General features: G+C 46.6%; 1 protein-coding gene across 2 annotated transcripts in view; it reads right to left on the bottom strand.

Moving 5' to 3' along the window:
* The window catches only part of RNLS (renalase, FAD dependent amine oxidase), a 553624-nt gene that overhangs the window by 87537 nt on the left and 448595 nt on the right, over positions 1-17492 (bottom strand). For both annotated transcript variants that reach the window (XM_078642883.1, XM_078642884.1), the window contains exon 5: positions 4745-4918. In XM_078642883.1, the coding sequence (XP_078499009.1) occupies positions 4745-4918 (174 nt within the window). The remainder of the gene's footprint in view (positions 1-4744; positions 4919-17492) is intronic.

Here is a 17492-nt window from a genome sequence, read left to right as displayed (position 1 = left end):
CACCTCATCAGAACAACAAAGAAAGCAGCCATCGAGGAACGCATCAACACCAATGTACACAACAGCAAATAACTCTTTGCCCTAGTCAAATAATTCACCAAACCCAGCAAAGAGAAAGCAGACATCCTCCATCCCAAGACCTCTGCGACAATCGCACCACCTTCTTCCCCAGCAAGATCAAGGCAATCTATGACAGCGTCATGACCCAAGATTCACCCACCCCACCCACACCCAATAGCTCCAGCCTCCAGAAGACCCTGACCAACTGGACTACCCTCACCTATGACAACACCTTTAGAATGATGAAGAGCAACCTTTCAGGAGCACACTCGAACCCTTCCCCTCACCTTACATCTTCAACAATGCCGGTACCTCTATTATTCCAGAATTCTGCCACACCATCAAGGGCTCCATTGAGTCTGCAACTTTCACGGAAGACTGGAAACACGCACAGATGAATCACCTGCAAGCAAAAAGACAGCATCTACCATCCCTGACTGATACAAAATCATCCACAAAAACCACATCAACCAACCAGGAGGAGGCATCGCCATCCTTCACAAAGAGACACTTCACCTCACAACCAGCTTCGACAACCACTCACCCAACATGGAGCACACCCACTTCCAGATACATACCAACCTGAATGCCGCTCTTCATGGCACCCTCCTCTACAGACCTCCTGGACCCCATCCCCCCTTCAGCAAAGCCATAGCGGACTTCATTGATCATCATGCGCTTGCCTCAATGGACTACATCCTTCTCGGTGACCTCAGTTTCCATCTGGACAACCTCAAAGACCACAACAGCTCATCCCTACTGGAGAACCTCGCCACCGTTGGACTTAAACAACTGGTCACAATCCCAACCCACTCAGCGGGACACAGGCTCGACCCCATCTTCTCCGCAAGCAACAACATCTCTTTCAGCCACACCTCAAAGCCACACTGGACCGACCAACACACCGTCCACTTCTCATTCACCAAACTCACCCTACGCCACCACGCCTACCTCAATCCTCACGGAGGCTGCAACAAGGTCACCGAAGACCAGCTCACCACCTCCCTCCGCTAGACCTCACCACAGATAACCACGGATGCCAACACCTCAGCAAGCAACCTCCACCGTTGGATCTCCGACTGCGCCACCACACTGGCCCCCCTCAAGAAACCTTCAGGCAAGCATCCCTCCAAGAAAGCCGACTGGTTCTCCTCCGCCCCCCAAGATTCCAGGCACACCTCAAGACAACTCAAGAAAAGATGGAGGAGCAGTAAGATCACAGCATACCACACATGCTTCATATCTGCCATCACCGCGCACCAGCACCTCATCAGAACAACAAAGAAAGCAGCCATCGAGGAACGCATCAACACCAATGCACACAACAGCAAAGAACTCTTTGCCCTAGTCAAATAATTCACCAAACCCAGCAAAGAGAAAGCAGACATCCTCCATCCCAAGACCTCTGCGACAATCGCACCACCTTCTTCCCCAGCAAGATCAAGGCAATCTATGACAGCGTCATGACCCAAGATTCACCCACCCCACCCACACCCAATAGCTCCAGCCTCCAGAAGACCCTGACCAACTGGACTACCCTCACCTATGACAACACCTTTAGAATGATGAAGAGCAACCTTTCGGGAGCACACTCGAACCCTTCCCCTCACCTTACATCTTCAACAATGCCGGAACCTCTATTGTTCCAGAATTCTGCCACACCATCAAGGGCTCCATTGAGTCTGCAACTTTCACGGAAGACTGGAAACACGCACAGATGAATCACCTGCAAGCAAAAACACAGCAACTACCATCCCTGACTGATACAAAATCATCCACAAAAACCACATCAACCAACCAGGAGGAGGCATCGCCATCGTTCACAAAGAGACACTTCACCTCACAACCAGCTTCGACAACCACTCACCCAACATGGAGCACACCCACTTCCAGATACATACCAACCTGAATGCCGCTCTTCATGGCACCCTCCTCTACAGACCTCCTGGACCCCATCCCCCCTTCAGCAAAGCCATAGCGGACTTCATTGATCATCATGCGCTTGCCTCAATGGACTACATCCTTCTCGGTGACCTCAGTTTCCATCTGGACAACCTCAAAGACCACAACAGCTCATCCCTACTGGAGAACCTCGCCACCCTTGGACTCAAACAACTGGTCACAGTCCCAACCCACTCAGCGGGACACACGCTCGACCCCATCTTCTCCGCAAGCAACAACATCTATTTCAGCCACACCTCAAAGCCACACTGGACCAACCAACACACCGTCCACTTCTCATTCACCAAACTCACCGTACGCCACCACGCCTACCTCAATCCTCACGGAAGCTGGAACAAGGTCACCGAAGACCAGCTCACCACCTCCCTCAGCTAGACCTCACCACAGATAACCACAGATGTCAACACCTCAGCAAGCAACCTCCACCGTTGGATCTCCGACTGCGCCACCACACTGGCCCCTCTCAAGAAACCTTCAGGCAAGCATCCCTCTATGAAAGCAGACTGGTTCTCGTCCACCCCCCAAGATTTCAGGCACACCTCAAGACAACTCAAGAAAAGATGGAGGAGCAGTAAGATCACAGCATACCACACATGCTTCATATCTGCCATCACCGTGCACCAGCACCTCATCAGAACAACAAAGAAAGCAGCCATCGAGGAACGCATCAACACCAATGCACACAACAGCAAAGAACTCTTTGCCCTAGTCAAATAATTCACCAAACGCAGCAAAGAGAAAGCAGACATCCTCCATCCCAAGACCTCTGCAAGAATCGCACCACCTTCGTCCCCAGCAAGATCAAGGCAATCTATGACAGCGTCATGACCCAAGACTCACCCACCCCACCCACACCCAATAGCTCCAGCCTCCAGAAGACCCTGACCAACTGGACTATCCTCACCTCTGACAACACCCTCAGGATGATGAAGAGCAACCTTTCGGGAGCACACTCAAACCCTTCCCCTCACCTTACATCTTCAACAATGCTCTATTGTTCCAGAAATCTGTCAAACCATCAAGGGCTCCATTGAGTGTGCAACTTTCCCGGAAGACTGGAAACACGCACAGATGAATCACCTGCAAGCGACAAACTTCTGCCGACCCAACACACCTCAAGAACTACAGACCCATCTCTCTGCTCCCTTTCTCAGACAAAGTCAACCAGAAAGCCATCAACTCCCAAAACAAACAACATACTGGACCTCTCCCACTCGGGATTCAGAAGCAACTACAGCTCTGAGACTGCTCTCCTCACCTCTACAGACGAATCCACATCCTCCTCGACCAAGGAAAGAGTGCAGCCCTCATCCTCCTGGACCTCTTGGCTGCCTTCGACACTGTCTCCCACCACAGCCTCTGCGCTAGACTCCACAACTCCGTCATCCATGACAAAGCCCTAGAAAGGATCTGCTCCTTCCTCACCGGACAAACGCAGAGTGTCAGACTTCCACCTTTCAAATCAGATCCCACAGAGATCAGCTGTGGAGGGCCTCAGGGATCCACCCTGAGCCCCACCCTCTTCAACATATACATGGCCCACTTGCAGCCATCGCCAGAAGCCACACACTCAATTTCGTCACCTAAGCCGACGACGCCCAGCTGATTTTCTCACTCACAGACGAACCCCCAGTCGCCAAGAGGAACTTCCATGACAGGATGAAAGCAGTTGCCACCTGGATGAAGGACAGCTGCTTCAAGCTTAAAGAAGACAAGACAGAAGTCCTCATCCTGGACTCCTCCAGCTCTGAAGACTCTTCGTGGCCCACAGTGCGCGGAATCCACCCCACACCCACAGACCACACACAAAAACTCTGCATCATCCTTGACTCCTCGCTCTCAATGAACCGTCAAATCAATGGTGTCTTGTCCTCCCACTTCCACAAGCTCTGCCTCCTTCGTAAGATCTTTAAGTGGATCCCCACCGAGTCCAGGAAAACGGTCACCCGCGTGCTCGTCAGCAGCAGACTCATCTATGGCAACGCACTCTACACTGGCACCACCCAGAAAAAAAAAAAAACAACTGCAGACCATCCAGAATGCCTCCGCCAGACTCATCTTGAACATCCCACGCAGCAACAACATCACCGGCCACCTGAGAGACCTACACTGGCTACCTGTGAACAAGAAAATCACCTTCAAGTTTCTCACGCATGCCTACAAAGCCCTCCACAACGCCAAACCTGCATACCTCCACCACTGCCTCCCCTTCTACACTCCCACCAGACATCTCTGCTCCACTCAACTAGTCCAGGCCACCGTCCCATGGATCCGCAAGACCACGGTTGGATGAAGAACCTTCTCCTACTTAGCTGCGAAGACCTGGAACTCCCTGCCTCTACACCTCAGGCAATCACCATCGCTGCCGCAATTCAGGAAGGTCATCAAGACCTGGCTCTTCAACTGAACCGAAGACCCGCTCCACCCAGCACCTTGAGACCCTCATGGATGAGTCTTTATGCTTCATAAGACCCTGATTGATTGATTTATTGAACTACCTTCTGCAGGCACTGCATAACTGGCTTGCCTGTGGTCACTCTTGCAGTGCAATGGCACTGTGTTAAGCAGAATACGGCTGAGAATAATTGCCAGTGGCTTAGAATAGTTCCAGTATTTCCTCCATCATGTTTTTGTGTTCTTAACGTTCTCTTTAAAGCCATTTTTCCCGACTTAGACTGCGTATTGCTCATGAGTTTAAAAAAGAAATTGGGTGTTTACTGACCTATGCCGCGTTTCTTGTTATCAATGGAGATGAAGCGTATGCAGGGATTGCTGGTGATGTACTGTGCAGCCCAGGGGACATCTAGATCTGTGCCAGCTTCGTAAAAGAGTCCCAGTGCATAGCGAGAAGAGTAGCTCACAGCTTCCAGTTGATGCCTCTGACTGGTGCTGATCACTGTGGAAAAATTAAATACGACAATCACATCTTCTGGAGGCAAAAAAAAACAAAGAACACCAAAGATATGCAGAAAGGCAGTTTGCATAATTTCACAAGAACAGTGGCTTGGCAAAACTGACATGGGCCCTATTGGTAATAATGAAATTGGCGCCTCAAACCTTGATTAGGTAGTAAAAGATATGCATGATTAGGGCACAGTAGTGCCACTCATATCTCTAGGCTTCCTGACACCCAAGACCAAGCTAGGGGGGATTAGGTTATCCTAATTGAATGGCGCTCCCGCTATGCTCTATTTAATATAGTATTAGAAACAGATACGAGTAAGAAGGCAAATATTAACAACAATTAACATGGTTGAATTGTCATATTATTTACCATTATAACAATGCTGATTACAGTAACTTGTCTCATCTTTCTTACAATCATAGCTCAGGTTTTCTATGCAAGAATACAATAATTTCAAGAAATTTTTGAAAATGCATTGTCGTATCTGTCTTGTGTTTGTTTACCTTGGGCATGCACGAGTGACAAAACAAAAGGGTTAGACCTATTTCCATGGATTCCTTGGGAATCAGTGTGCTATTTTCGAGGTTGCCAACAACCGCTGTTACCCTGGTCAGTTTAGGGGTTGGAGGTAGTACTGTGAGCTTTCCGAAACCCATGAACACTCACTGATCATATATTGGACTAAGACCCAATACTATGAAGTTTGTGTTGGTCTAATATACAGTCCTGTTATATTTGAAGGAACTTCATGATAACACCTCGATCCCATCCTAGCTCATACTTACATGGAAGAATTTGTGAATCATATCTTAATTCCCTCCTTTTAAGGCATGCCTTTCACCCTCAAGTAGGTTCCACCTCAGGTAGAGATAACCCAAATATTCTCTTCAAGAGAAGTTTCTGACTGTTTCAAGCCAATAAGAATAAGCAATATACACAACAAAAAGTACCCTTATCACTAAAGCTCTGGTGAGGTATGTATGGTTAAAACACTACCCTATAAAGCTTACATTGTTCTGCAACATACAGAAGCCTGCAGCAGAAAACTACAGCATTCCTATGGCCTTCATGCGCAACATCCAATAATGCCCACACAGGTCACACCCGGCACGCAAGCTCCTGGACAATACAAATTAATAAGTATTGCCAAGTGATACAGGCCACACTTGTAGCAATGGGCACACTATATTAGAATGCTTTCAAAAGTGAATGCAATGTATCTTACTTTTGAGATGCCTGTACCACCTTCGCCTGCAACCTTCTCCTGCCCTTCTCATGCCTAATTATGATGAGATCTCAAATGCGACACCTCCATCTTACAGGTAAACCTCTAGAAATACCCTGCTTTCTCACCCAATTCTACACTTCAGCTACTGTGCACTTACCTACTACCAGATAAACTGTGCTGGAACCAAACCAAACATACCTGTGGATCATTTCCTACTCGATGCCCATAGTTTATGTCTTGCATTTCACCAAAGACAACCCATGTCTTTCCCCTCCTTTGTCAATTGGGAGATTTTACATCCAACAAACTCATGAGTGTAATGTAAGGTGATCAGCAGAGATCAGTTCATACATAGCCCACGGCAACTGTGTCATCTGAAAACCAGTCAATTCTACTCTTTTTCGTTCATTCAGTACAGTTTAACTTTGCATGTCCTTTTACAACAAGACCCATTATCGGCCAAGGTTGAGTTCATTTCTGTTGTAGACTAGTTTGGCTCTATAAACAGATCTCAGCTAGCCTTCGTCTCTGTGAGAGTGCAGCCCAACACTATGGGCCAGATGTAGGTAATTCTATTTTACCACTTCTTAAATACCGAATTTTACCGATTCGGTATTTAAGAAGTGGTAAAATAGAGGGGGGGATGTAGGTAACACAGATTCGGTAAATACCGAATCGTTAAGATTCGGTATTTACCGATTCTGTAAATACCGATTCGGTAATGCCCATTGATTCCTATGGGCATTGAAGCCCATAGGAATCAATGGGCATTACCGAATCGGTATTTACTGAATCGGTAAATACCGATTCCAGCTAGGGTGCAGGGGGTGTCACTTTGACACCCTCTAGCACCCCAAAGACGGGCATGTGTGCCATGTGGCACACAGACATGCCCTAAGGGCATGTCTGTCTTTCACATGGCTAAGTGTGCATGCACACATGTGCATGCACACCTGGATTCGGTATTTTACCATCCAATTGGATTGGGTGGTAAAATACCGAATCTGTAAGGCCTTTGGGACTCAGAAGAGTCCCACCTACATCTGGGATTTACCGAATCGGTAAAAATACCGATTCGGTATTTTACAGAATCGGTAAATTTACCGATTCGGTAAATTTACCGAATCTGTAAAATGATGCCCCTACATCACAAATACCCATTTACCGGTCGATAAATGGCCTCCTACATCTGGCCCTATGTATTTTGTGCCTTTTATCTGTAACAATTTCGCTACACTAATGTGAATGCTGAAACCTTAACCTAGTTAGCATAGACTTTAAGGCTGGTGATGAATCATATGTTATACACCTAGTTCAAATTTCATTAGGAAAAAAGTAGATCCATAGTATAATAATTGTAGGATTTTTTTATCTAAAAACATAAAAAAGGGTATGAGGACTTTTTTTTTATTACATGAGCAGTTTTCTTCATTATCATCTCAGTGCTGCATTCCACAAATGCAGAAAAAAATCCATGCCCAATAAATTGAGAGATGCCACTCTTTTGTCTGCTAGTAGGAATTATGAGAAATGGGAAAATGCGGAGCAACAGCAGGCAACAGCAGAAAGCATCACACAGTTATACATGGTAAAAGAACAGTGCACACCAAAAACGTGTGTTGATGAGGAAGAGGTGAAGAATTTACTTTAGAACAGAGTGCAGACCTCTAAGGTCATAGTTAAAGGAAAACTTGTGTTCAGCAAGCTTACAGGAATTTATGGTCTTAGCACACAGGCACATATCATGTTGTCCTAGTTAAACAAGAATGCAAAGGAAGATGATTGAAGAACATTAGCAGGAGATTGAATTAGCCAAGAACACACAGGATCTGATAAGAGGTGTTAGGGGCAAAATGATAAAGCACACATAACGACACACATGCATTCAATCCAAATACACATGCATTCAAAAATAGAAGGATACTTCGTTTGTTAAACAGTTAGACCTGCAATAAAGGATGTGTAGTGAATTAGGTTAAAGTCTAGGGTCACAGGTGACCTCATTTTCTTTTTATAATTAATGTATACCAATGCATAACCGTCTAGTAATCTATTTTCAGAACTTTTGTAACCCCCATAGACCAACTCTGTATAACAGAAGCTGCCTGTGAAGCAGCATATTGAGACCAGCTGTTTACTGATGTGGACTTGCTATTCTCCCTTTTGAGACATTAAAGGGCTGCTTTTACACTGCCAAAGAGGAGTTTGCCTTTTCTTCATTTTTAAGTTACCCTGCAACAGATGGTGAGCCAGCCAGGAGTCCCTCTTGCCCCCACCTGACTGCTGTCACCGGAATATTGCCCACCCCAGAAGCACAGACATTGCGCACTTTTTAAAGAGGTAAGCAGATACCCTGTTCTCTGAAGTTCTGCCTATTCACGGGGAATGGGTAGGATCCAGGAATTGCCATCTTTTAAAGGTGAGGATAATGCGGACTAAGTTCCATGTTTTTGTATATATTGTGTGACTTGGTAACAGTAAACACAAATGTAGCTGTAGATGTGGGTAATTAAAAATTGGAGGGTGCCAATATGTGCGTCAATGTTTGACATAGATGGACAGCTGAAAAGCTAATGCCACTAAACTTTACCTCCAGGTAGGACTGTTAAAGAGTGCAGGAATCGCTGTTAGCATGAGCTAAAAGCCATTTTGTTCTTGGCAGCCATTTTAGTTAGCCATGTGCTCGTCATGTGCTTTCTCCCTCCTCCAGAGCCTTGCACATGCTCAGAAAGGCCTAGCTGGTAGAATGCACCTGCTCCTAGTGTATAACTGTCAGGCTGTTCTTACTGATGCAAGGAGAAATGTCTCTCCTCCCACTTTGTTGAGCAAGCAAATTTTGTATACCCATATTAGTCAAATGGTATTCTTGTATGTGCCAGGATCTCCCCTTGGTTCTTGGATTTATGCTGACTATGTAACAAATGCATATATAAGGCCCCTGTTCTCTGTACTCCTTAGACCAGAGTTCTTCAATCTGTGGGGGCGCGACACCATCCCAGGGGGGGGCGCGCACTCCACTCCAATCTTACCTTTGTTTGTAGAACTCTGGTATGGCTGGAGGGGGGGTGCGAGGGGAGATCGATGGGGCAGGAGGTGCCCGTTCTTTTGTCCTGTTAACTCTCCCGGGAGGGGGTTGATTCACGGAGCTGACAGCTTCAGCTGCAGTGCAGGCAAGGAGTCTCCTCTGCTAAAAACGAAAGCAAACAAACAGACACGCTTTCGGTTTTAGCAGAGACCCCTTGCCTCCCACTGCCATAGCTGCCAAGGTTACAGATTGCTATGTGTGACATTTTTATAATTTCAGAGTAATTATGAGTGACATTTCAACAACGATGAGTAACACTTTTTACATATCAGAAATCACACCCATTTAGCATCGAGAGACTTTGAGAAGACCTTAACACAGCTGTAATGCAACAAAAATGTAAGGGTACACACATAGCCCAGGGGTCACAACCCGGCCACAGACTAATATAGTTAAAAAACAGCAGTTTAATAAAAAATCAATTAGCTGATTACAGAAGGACGCGCAGCGCCACCCGTAATTTATTATTAACCTGAGGCAGAGAATAAGTTACGTGGGTATTCTAGGCCATTAACATACGACACAATGAGGCATCTGCAGACAGGGGGCCAGGGGAAGTTCACAGTCTGGCAGTATTATCTCAAAAAGATTGTGAGCCGTAATAATTCATAAGTAGCTGAGCGGCATCCCTGTCCGGGGTCCGTGCTACCTAAGAGTACTTGCACCAGTGTGTGTCATGTGCAGGCTGTAAGAGTAGTCTAAAATCACATATGGCATAGAAGTGTTTACTAATACCTTTAAAACATACCGTTAGTGTTTCAGGTGTTTACTTAATAATGATGACTAATCACTTCTTGTGGCAGCTCAGCTGAGCCCGGTGCCATGAAGTCAGATGCCAGTACTGCAGCTCTGCTCCTATAGTGCTGCACAGGTTCGCCGGTGCCTCAGAAGGCCTGAGGTCATGGGTCGAGTGCCGTCCCGCTGGCGCCGGTAATATATATTGATAAACTATTGCCTCCTGTGTAGGCAGCAGGCAGCATGCACTCTGACTCTCAGACTCACTGAGAGGGACCTACTGATGAGCACAATACTCCTCGATGCAATGATAGAAACAGCAAAATGCCAGTCGCTGCACATTATGCTCAGTACATATTTTTAGCTTCAGTGTTTTAAGACACACCCTTAATTACATCAGACAGGCCCCTTGGAGAGACTCCCAGTTTTTTCATCCCACTTAAAGCCTTGGAAACAACACCTTGTCACGGTCACCTGAGGTCCTGGCACTGTGCATCATGCATGACTCATGACTTCCAAGTTTTCAGATTGCCTATGTACAGGGGCATAGTGAACCCTTCCCCCCACCTCACCCCACCCTTTGCTTTAGGAAATACAGCAGGGGCTAAGTTCTTGATGGGCCTCTTCTGTCTGCAACTCTGCAGACAAAGGCTTAGCTCATAATTAATGTGAAAAGGGGGTGAGTGAATAAGTGAAGGAATGGGTGAATGGCTGGATGGATTAGTGAAAGTATGAATGGATGAGTGAAGGGGTGAATGGAAGGTTGAGAGAAAGGATGGATAGATGAGTGAATGAGTGGACGGATGGATGAGAGAAAGGGTAAATAAATAGATGTATAGGTGGAATGGTGGATGTATGGGTGGAATGGTGGGTGGAATGGTGGATATATGGGTGGAATGGTGGATGTATGGGTAAAAGGGTGGATGGATGAGTGAAAGGATGGATAGATGAGTGAAAGGGTGGATGGATAATGAGAGAAAGGATGGAGGGATGCACAAGTGGAAGGATGGATGAGGATAAATAGATGTATGTATGGGTGGAAGGGTAGATGTATGGGTGGAAGGGTAGATGGATGGGTGGAATGGTGGGTGGAATGGTGGATGTATGGGTGGAATGATGGTTGTATGGGTGAAATGGTGGATGTATGGGTAAAAGGGTGGATGGATGAGTGAAAGGATGGATAGTTGAGTGAAAGGGTGGATGGATAATGAGAGAAAGGATGGATGGATGCACAAGTGGAAGGATGGATGAGGATAAATAGATGTATGTATGGGTGGAAGGGTAGATGGATGGGTAAAAGGGTGGATGGTTCAGTGAAATGGTGGATGGATCAATGAAAGGGTGGATGATGGACGAGTCAATGGGTGGATGGATGAGAGAAAGGATGGATGGATTGATGTATTGATAAGTATAAGGGTGAATGAATGAATAGATAGATGGATTAGTGAAAGGGTGAATGTAAGGATGGATGAGTGAGTGAGAGGAGGGTAGATGGACAAAAGGATGGAAGAGTGAAAGGGTGGATGAGTGGTCAATGGGTGGATTCATGAGTGGATGAGTAAATGGATGAGTGGGTGGATGGGTGAAGGATGGATAGAAGGATGGGTGGCTAAGTGAAAGGGGAATGGAGAGAAAAAGGGAGGATGGATAGATGGATGAGTGAAAACATGGATGAATGATTGGCAGAATGGATGGGCAAATGTGTGCATGGATGAGTGAAAAGAAGAACATAAAGATGGATAAGTCAAAGAATGCATAGATGAGTGAAAGGGAGAGTGGAGAGCAGGAAGAAAGGCTGGATGGATGGATGGATGAGTGAAAGGTTGAATGGGTGGACGGTTGAGTGACTGGGTGGATGGATGAGTAAGTGAAAGGATGGCTGGATGGGTGAAAGGGTAAATGGTTGGATGGATGAGTGAATGGATGGGTGGAAGAGTGGATGGATGAGTGAAATGTTAGCTTGGGTGAAAGGGTAAATGGTTGGATGGATGAGTGAATGGATGGATGGGTGGACGAGTGGATGGATTAGTGAAAGGATGGATTGGGTGAAAGAATGGATGGATGAGTGAAAGGGTGGATAGAGGGATGGATGAGTGAAATGATGGATGGAAGGATAGATGATGGATAGGTTTGCAAACGGTTGAAAAGATTTGGATATGGATGGGACACAGATGGAAGGACAGACGTAATGGTGAAAGACTGAATGATAGATGAAAGAATTAATAGATGACAGAATGTACATGATACATGGGGAGGGTTGTGATGACTTACTTTGCTTTCTTGGTGCCATAAGAGCTATAGTTCAGAGTGGGAGGTATTTAAATTGTCTCGCTACTCCCTTGCCTATGTGTTACTATTCTGTATTCTATGTGTGCTCATGTGTGGGATCTATACATCATGCATATGACATTTTGCATGACATCCAACTGCTACTTGAATGCAAAGCCCCCATAAGCAAAGTCAGGTTCCATATTTTAAGTTCCACTTAATGAAACACCCATAATGTGTTCCCTATAGTGGGTTCATCACAGCAATCCTCCCTTTAGTTCACTTATGCATGGTGCTTTACATCTTACAATTTATTTATTTATTTATTAAGGAGTTTGTGAGATTGGGTTCTCAGCACTTGCGGTATTAAAGACTAAGTACCGTTCAAGACTGGATGTGGAGCACAACCCGAGGATGGCAGTAGCAAAAATCCACCCACTGATTGATAGTCTAAATGTGGCTAAACACCGGCACACCCGTCACATTTATGTTGGTAGTGTTATTATTAATCTTTGTCCTGTGTAAAACAAAGCATCCTAGTAAAAAGAATTTGCGCACATTTTATCTTGGAAAATTATGTTTTGAGCTGTGTAATACGCCTCTGTCATTTCACCACACCCGCTCACAAACCTGCAGTTTACTAAACACTCTTATTGTGTTGAACATTATTTGCCGGATATGGCCCGTAATATGCGCGTGGCAGTCGATCATGTAGTGTACCAGATTCCAGAAATTTCTGTCAGGTGGTGGGGGGCCCAACATCTAAAAAAATTCAGCTGGGGGGCTCAACCTAAAAAAGTTTGAAGACCGCTGCCTTGGACTGTCTCCTACAGTGGCCTGAGGGTACTGTATGATGCAGTCTCCTTAATGTGAGGTTATTAAATATTTCCTTTGATATTAAAGCTTCCATGCCAATCTCTTCTTTGTTGGTTAAGAACCGGTGTATCAGTGAACCCCTAAAAAGGTTTTTATTTCTACAGGATCTAAACACTCAAATTACAATCCTGGACCTAATGTCCAGAAGTAATTCCATGGTCTGAGAGACGCATAGTTTGAGAAGGTTATCCTCTCTAAGCGCTGAGTGAAGTGACCAGGGGTAGCCGGTTGCATGTACTGTTTAGAGTTAAAAAATGGTGATTAATATTTAGAAGTAGTTGAAGTGTTCATATTTTTTATGCAGATGGTGAGTGCGTGTCTGTGCATGTGAATGTGGCCACAGAACGATGTTGATGTGTAGTGTTGTTGCATAATGTTATTGTAATGTATAATGTTTAATATATGATTGGCAAAAGACAATTGTTGAATTTTCTTGTTAATGAGGACTTGCATAAAGTTTTAAAGGGAAAATTAATATTTGACAAGATACGAAAAAAAGTTACAATTGCAGAAGTGTTAGAAATACGAGTGATCATGGAGACTATCTTAGAGCATGTGCAAATTACCTTTCCAGACGATCAGAGAAAATTACACAAATATTGTTTAGACCGTTTTAAAGCCACTGAGAAACACATGAATCTCTGGGCAAAGAAAGGAACATTCGACGACAAAATATTACAGCATATTATTACACATTTTAAAAGTAAATATACAGGAGCCAAATTGCAGAAGTGAGAAGCCACCTTAGCTTTATACGAACCTTTTGTGAGAAGTCTAAGGACTTCTCAAAAGTTGATACACCCACACCCAGTCTGCTCCCCCACCCCCATACGATTCTATCAGTACTTCTCCCAAAATAACTGGTATTTATCCACTGAACCCTGAAGTTGAGACCGCTTTACAATCCCTAAAAGTAATTTCTAATGTCGCCCCACAGATGTCTAAGCCTAAGCAAACGAGTACTCTTAGACAGCAAGTAAGGGTGGGTTACTCCCAGTTTTCAGGAGAACTAGAAGTGCTGTTTACACTGCATTTAGATTCAGCCTCTACCCAGGAGATAGGGATGAAAAGCACGGTCCAGGAGACAGTGATGACCAGTCACGTGTTTTAGCAGCAACATTGCATTTGTTGCAGAGGCTAGACACTACAGCAAGAGTAGTTTGGGAGTGAATGTCCACCCTACAGTGAAGCGATGCAGAGGATGCCAGATGGAGTGACTATGTGGATAGGGCCAGTATCCCAAGGAAGAGTTAGAACTAAAGGTTGTTTACCACTCTGGCAGAAGGAGAAGGGAAACGTACTACATGATAGAAAGTGCCCTTCTCCGCTCTTTTTTGGAACTGGCTTCATGGGAAGGTGTTCCGGGTCCAATTAAGGGTTGGGATAGGGCTGCAATTTCCCTCCTCTTAATAAAGATGTTTTGACCCCAGGGGATGGGGTCCCCAGGGCACAAAGACCAACTCTACGCAGAGCACGTCAAAAGCTGTATGCAGTGAGGGATTGGCAGCCTGCTGGGGTTTGGCCACAGAGCCTGGCAGCAGTCCAAGCAATTTAGCCAACCCCTCGCTGAACACGGCCAAAGGCTGCACGCAGCTTGGGTGGCTGCCTGTGGGGAGTTGGAAGCAGGGCCTGGCTACAAGACAGGCTCTGCGGCTAACCCGACGTCATGCATGGCCAAATGCTGTGCACAGCATGATGCTGGCTGCCTCCAGGTGGCTGACTACAGGAAGTTGAATGCAGGGCCTGACTGCAAGCGAGGGCCTGTGGCCAACCCCAACTAATAAGTAATGAAATGCTGTGCGGAGCATGGGGTAAGCTGCCTTGGGGAGGGTTGGCTGCCTCTGGGTGATTTGGTCAGAGGGCCTGTGGCCAGGTCCTGTTTGCAATTCCCAATGATGCTGCATTTGTCAGAGCCACCTTGTAGGGCCAGACTCCCTCCCCTCTGCCTTGTTGGAAAGCCAGGCTTTTCAGTCTCCAGCTTACTCCTACTTTTCGAGCATAGCTTCAGAGCCGGTGCCTTGCTTCACAGCCTGCCTCTACCACCTGCTCCTTGTTTCACAACCTTTTTCCACATCCGTTTGATTACTTTAGAAACAGCTCTCTGTTTCCGAGCTTATCTCCAAATTCTCTTCTTTTTCTCTTGCTTGTCTCCACAATCTTTTTCCTTTTTTTCAAAGCCTGTCCTCACAATCTGTGCCTTATGTCCGAGCCAGTCTCCACAATGTGTTTGATTTCACAGCCTCTCTCTCCACAATCCATGCTTTTTAGAGCCCGCCTCACTGATCCAATTTTCACTGCCACTCTCGTCTGTTTAAATACAAGTTCTGGAGTCCACCTTTTTAGTTTGTGAGTCGTTTCAAATGCTGACTCAGTGACTCTACAATCCGTGCCTCATCTCAGTGCCTCACTAATCAGCCTGTGTCCAGTATTAAAGCCCACTTTATTAATCTTTATGTTGTTTCAAAGCCCGACTTTGCAATCAGTGCCTTGTTTCAGAGCCCAGCTTTACTATCTGTGGTTGTTTCAGTACCAGGCTCAGCCGTCTATGCCTAGTTTCAGACCCACTCTATCAGTCTGCGTTGTTTCAAAGTGTGTTCTTGTCCAACATGTGCCTTGTTCAGATCCTGCCTCTGGAGTCTGTGCTCTGCTTTGGACTTTGGCTCTGCCCGTCATGCTTTATTTCAGGGCCTGCAATGTGCATTCAGTCCCTTGCTTCTGACTCCGGCTCCAAAATGGGCACCTTCTGTCAAGGCATGGCTCTGATATTGTTCCTTGTTTTAGAACCCGATGCAGCAGCTTGTAGCTTATCACAGAACCTAGGTCTACAACCCATGTCTTGTATCAGAGCCTGAATCACTGTGGACTTTGCTTTGTTTCAGAGCCTGCATCCGTCCTGGCTTTGCTTCTTTTCAGAGCCTGCAGCAGTGCCGCCTTTGCTTTGTTTCAAAACCTGCAGCAGTGCAGCCCATGCCTTGTTTCAGAATCTGCATCAGTGTAGCCTTTCCTTTATTTGAGAGCCTGTGTCGGTGCAGCCTCTGCTTTCTTTTAGAACCCGTCAGTGCCGCCTTTGCTTTGTTTCAGAGTCTACATTTGTGCAGCTTTTGCTTTGTTTCGGAATCTGCATCAGGGTACCCTTTGCCTTGTTTTTCTTCTGTGCTGCTTGTTAGGTTAGATAGCGAGTTCACCATGCCGCCCAGGGCACAAGTCCTAAAAAAAGAAGTGGGGGGACGCTGTCACCGGAAATGACGTCATGTAAATGTAAATGTAAATGTAAATGTACAGGAATTTATATAGCGCAAATCACCAAGCGGTTTCTAAGCGCTTGCTTAGGGAACCCGTCCTGGTATTCCCCTGTGAGATAACCCCGGCAGGGTATCCGCAAGGTGAAAGCCAGGCATCCCGTCGCGAGGGGCCGTTGTGGAGATTAAGCAAGCTATTGCCCAGAGTCGCAGAGTGTGAACCCATGAATCGAGTAGGCACCGGAGCGAGAATTGTCGAGTCCATGGACATTTTTTAGGACTTAAGACCCTGCCGAGCCGGGAAATGAACCCTGGTCCCGGGCTGACGTCTGCTTCCAGGTCTGCCTCCTCTAACCAGTGAGCCACACTTCTCCACACGTCACAACAGGAAGTGACGTCACGAAAGGTGTTTTGCAAAATTGAGCTAATTGCCTCCCCGTGTGTTTCCAAACCCGATAGAACCACCCCCTCCCCACACGCCCCACCTCACGCCAATGAGCGCAGCCATGCTGTGCCAGTGATCGCATGAACATAGGGAGGCCAGATGTCACATCCCTAACTTAAATGCCCTCCGCCCCTTCCCCAGAACACCTTCGCAGCTTCCTCGCACTGAATAGAACGGGACTCTGCCATTCCCCAGTCTTCTGTTTCTGGCTCCCCTAACCCTAGTTTCCCCCCGTATTTCTCCACCCCCACCTCCCCCCTCCGCTTCTCTCTATTCTTCTAACTTCTCCGGTCCTGAATCTGTTGCTCAGCCGGCTGCTTCTTGCTTCCACCGTCCGCACATCTCACACCCCCCCCCTCGATTGTCCACAATGTGCAGTTCTTACACACCGCCCCACCTCCTTCAAATGCCCATCTGCTCGTGGTCGTGGAATGTGCCCGCCTTACCGCTGCGGTGAGCTCCGATCTCGTCCCAGAGAGAGACCAAACATTGAAGTCCAGCTGTTTAGCAGGGGGGACGACGTCCACCCGGTAAGACCCCTTAAAATAAGTGGGGGGACGCCATCCACCCGCGTGGTACCCCGACTCGAGCCCTGATGCCGCCACACTCACTCCCCTCCCCCCACTGCGCGTTCACCCCGACCGGCCGTGCGTGCCTACTGGCTCTGCCCCAGCATCACACACGCACTG

The sequence above is a fragment of the Lissotriton helveticus genome, chromosome 5_1 (assembly GCF_964261635.1).
Source record: "Lissotriton helveticus chromosome 5_1, aLisHel1.1, whole genome shotgun sequence".
Lineage (NCBI taxonomy): Eukaryota > Metazoa > Chordata > Amphibia > Caudata > Salamandridae > Lissotriton > Lissotriton helveticus.
The sequence above is the reverse complement of the archived record's forward strand: the minus strand, read 5'-3'. Positions and strand labels throughout refer to the sequence as shown.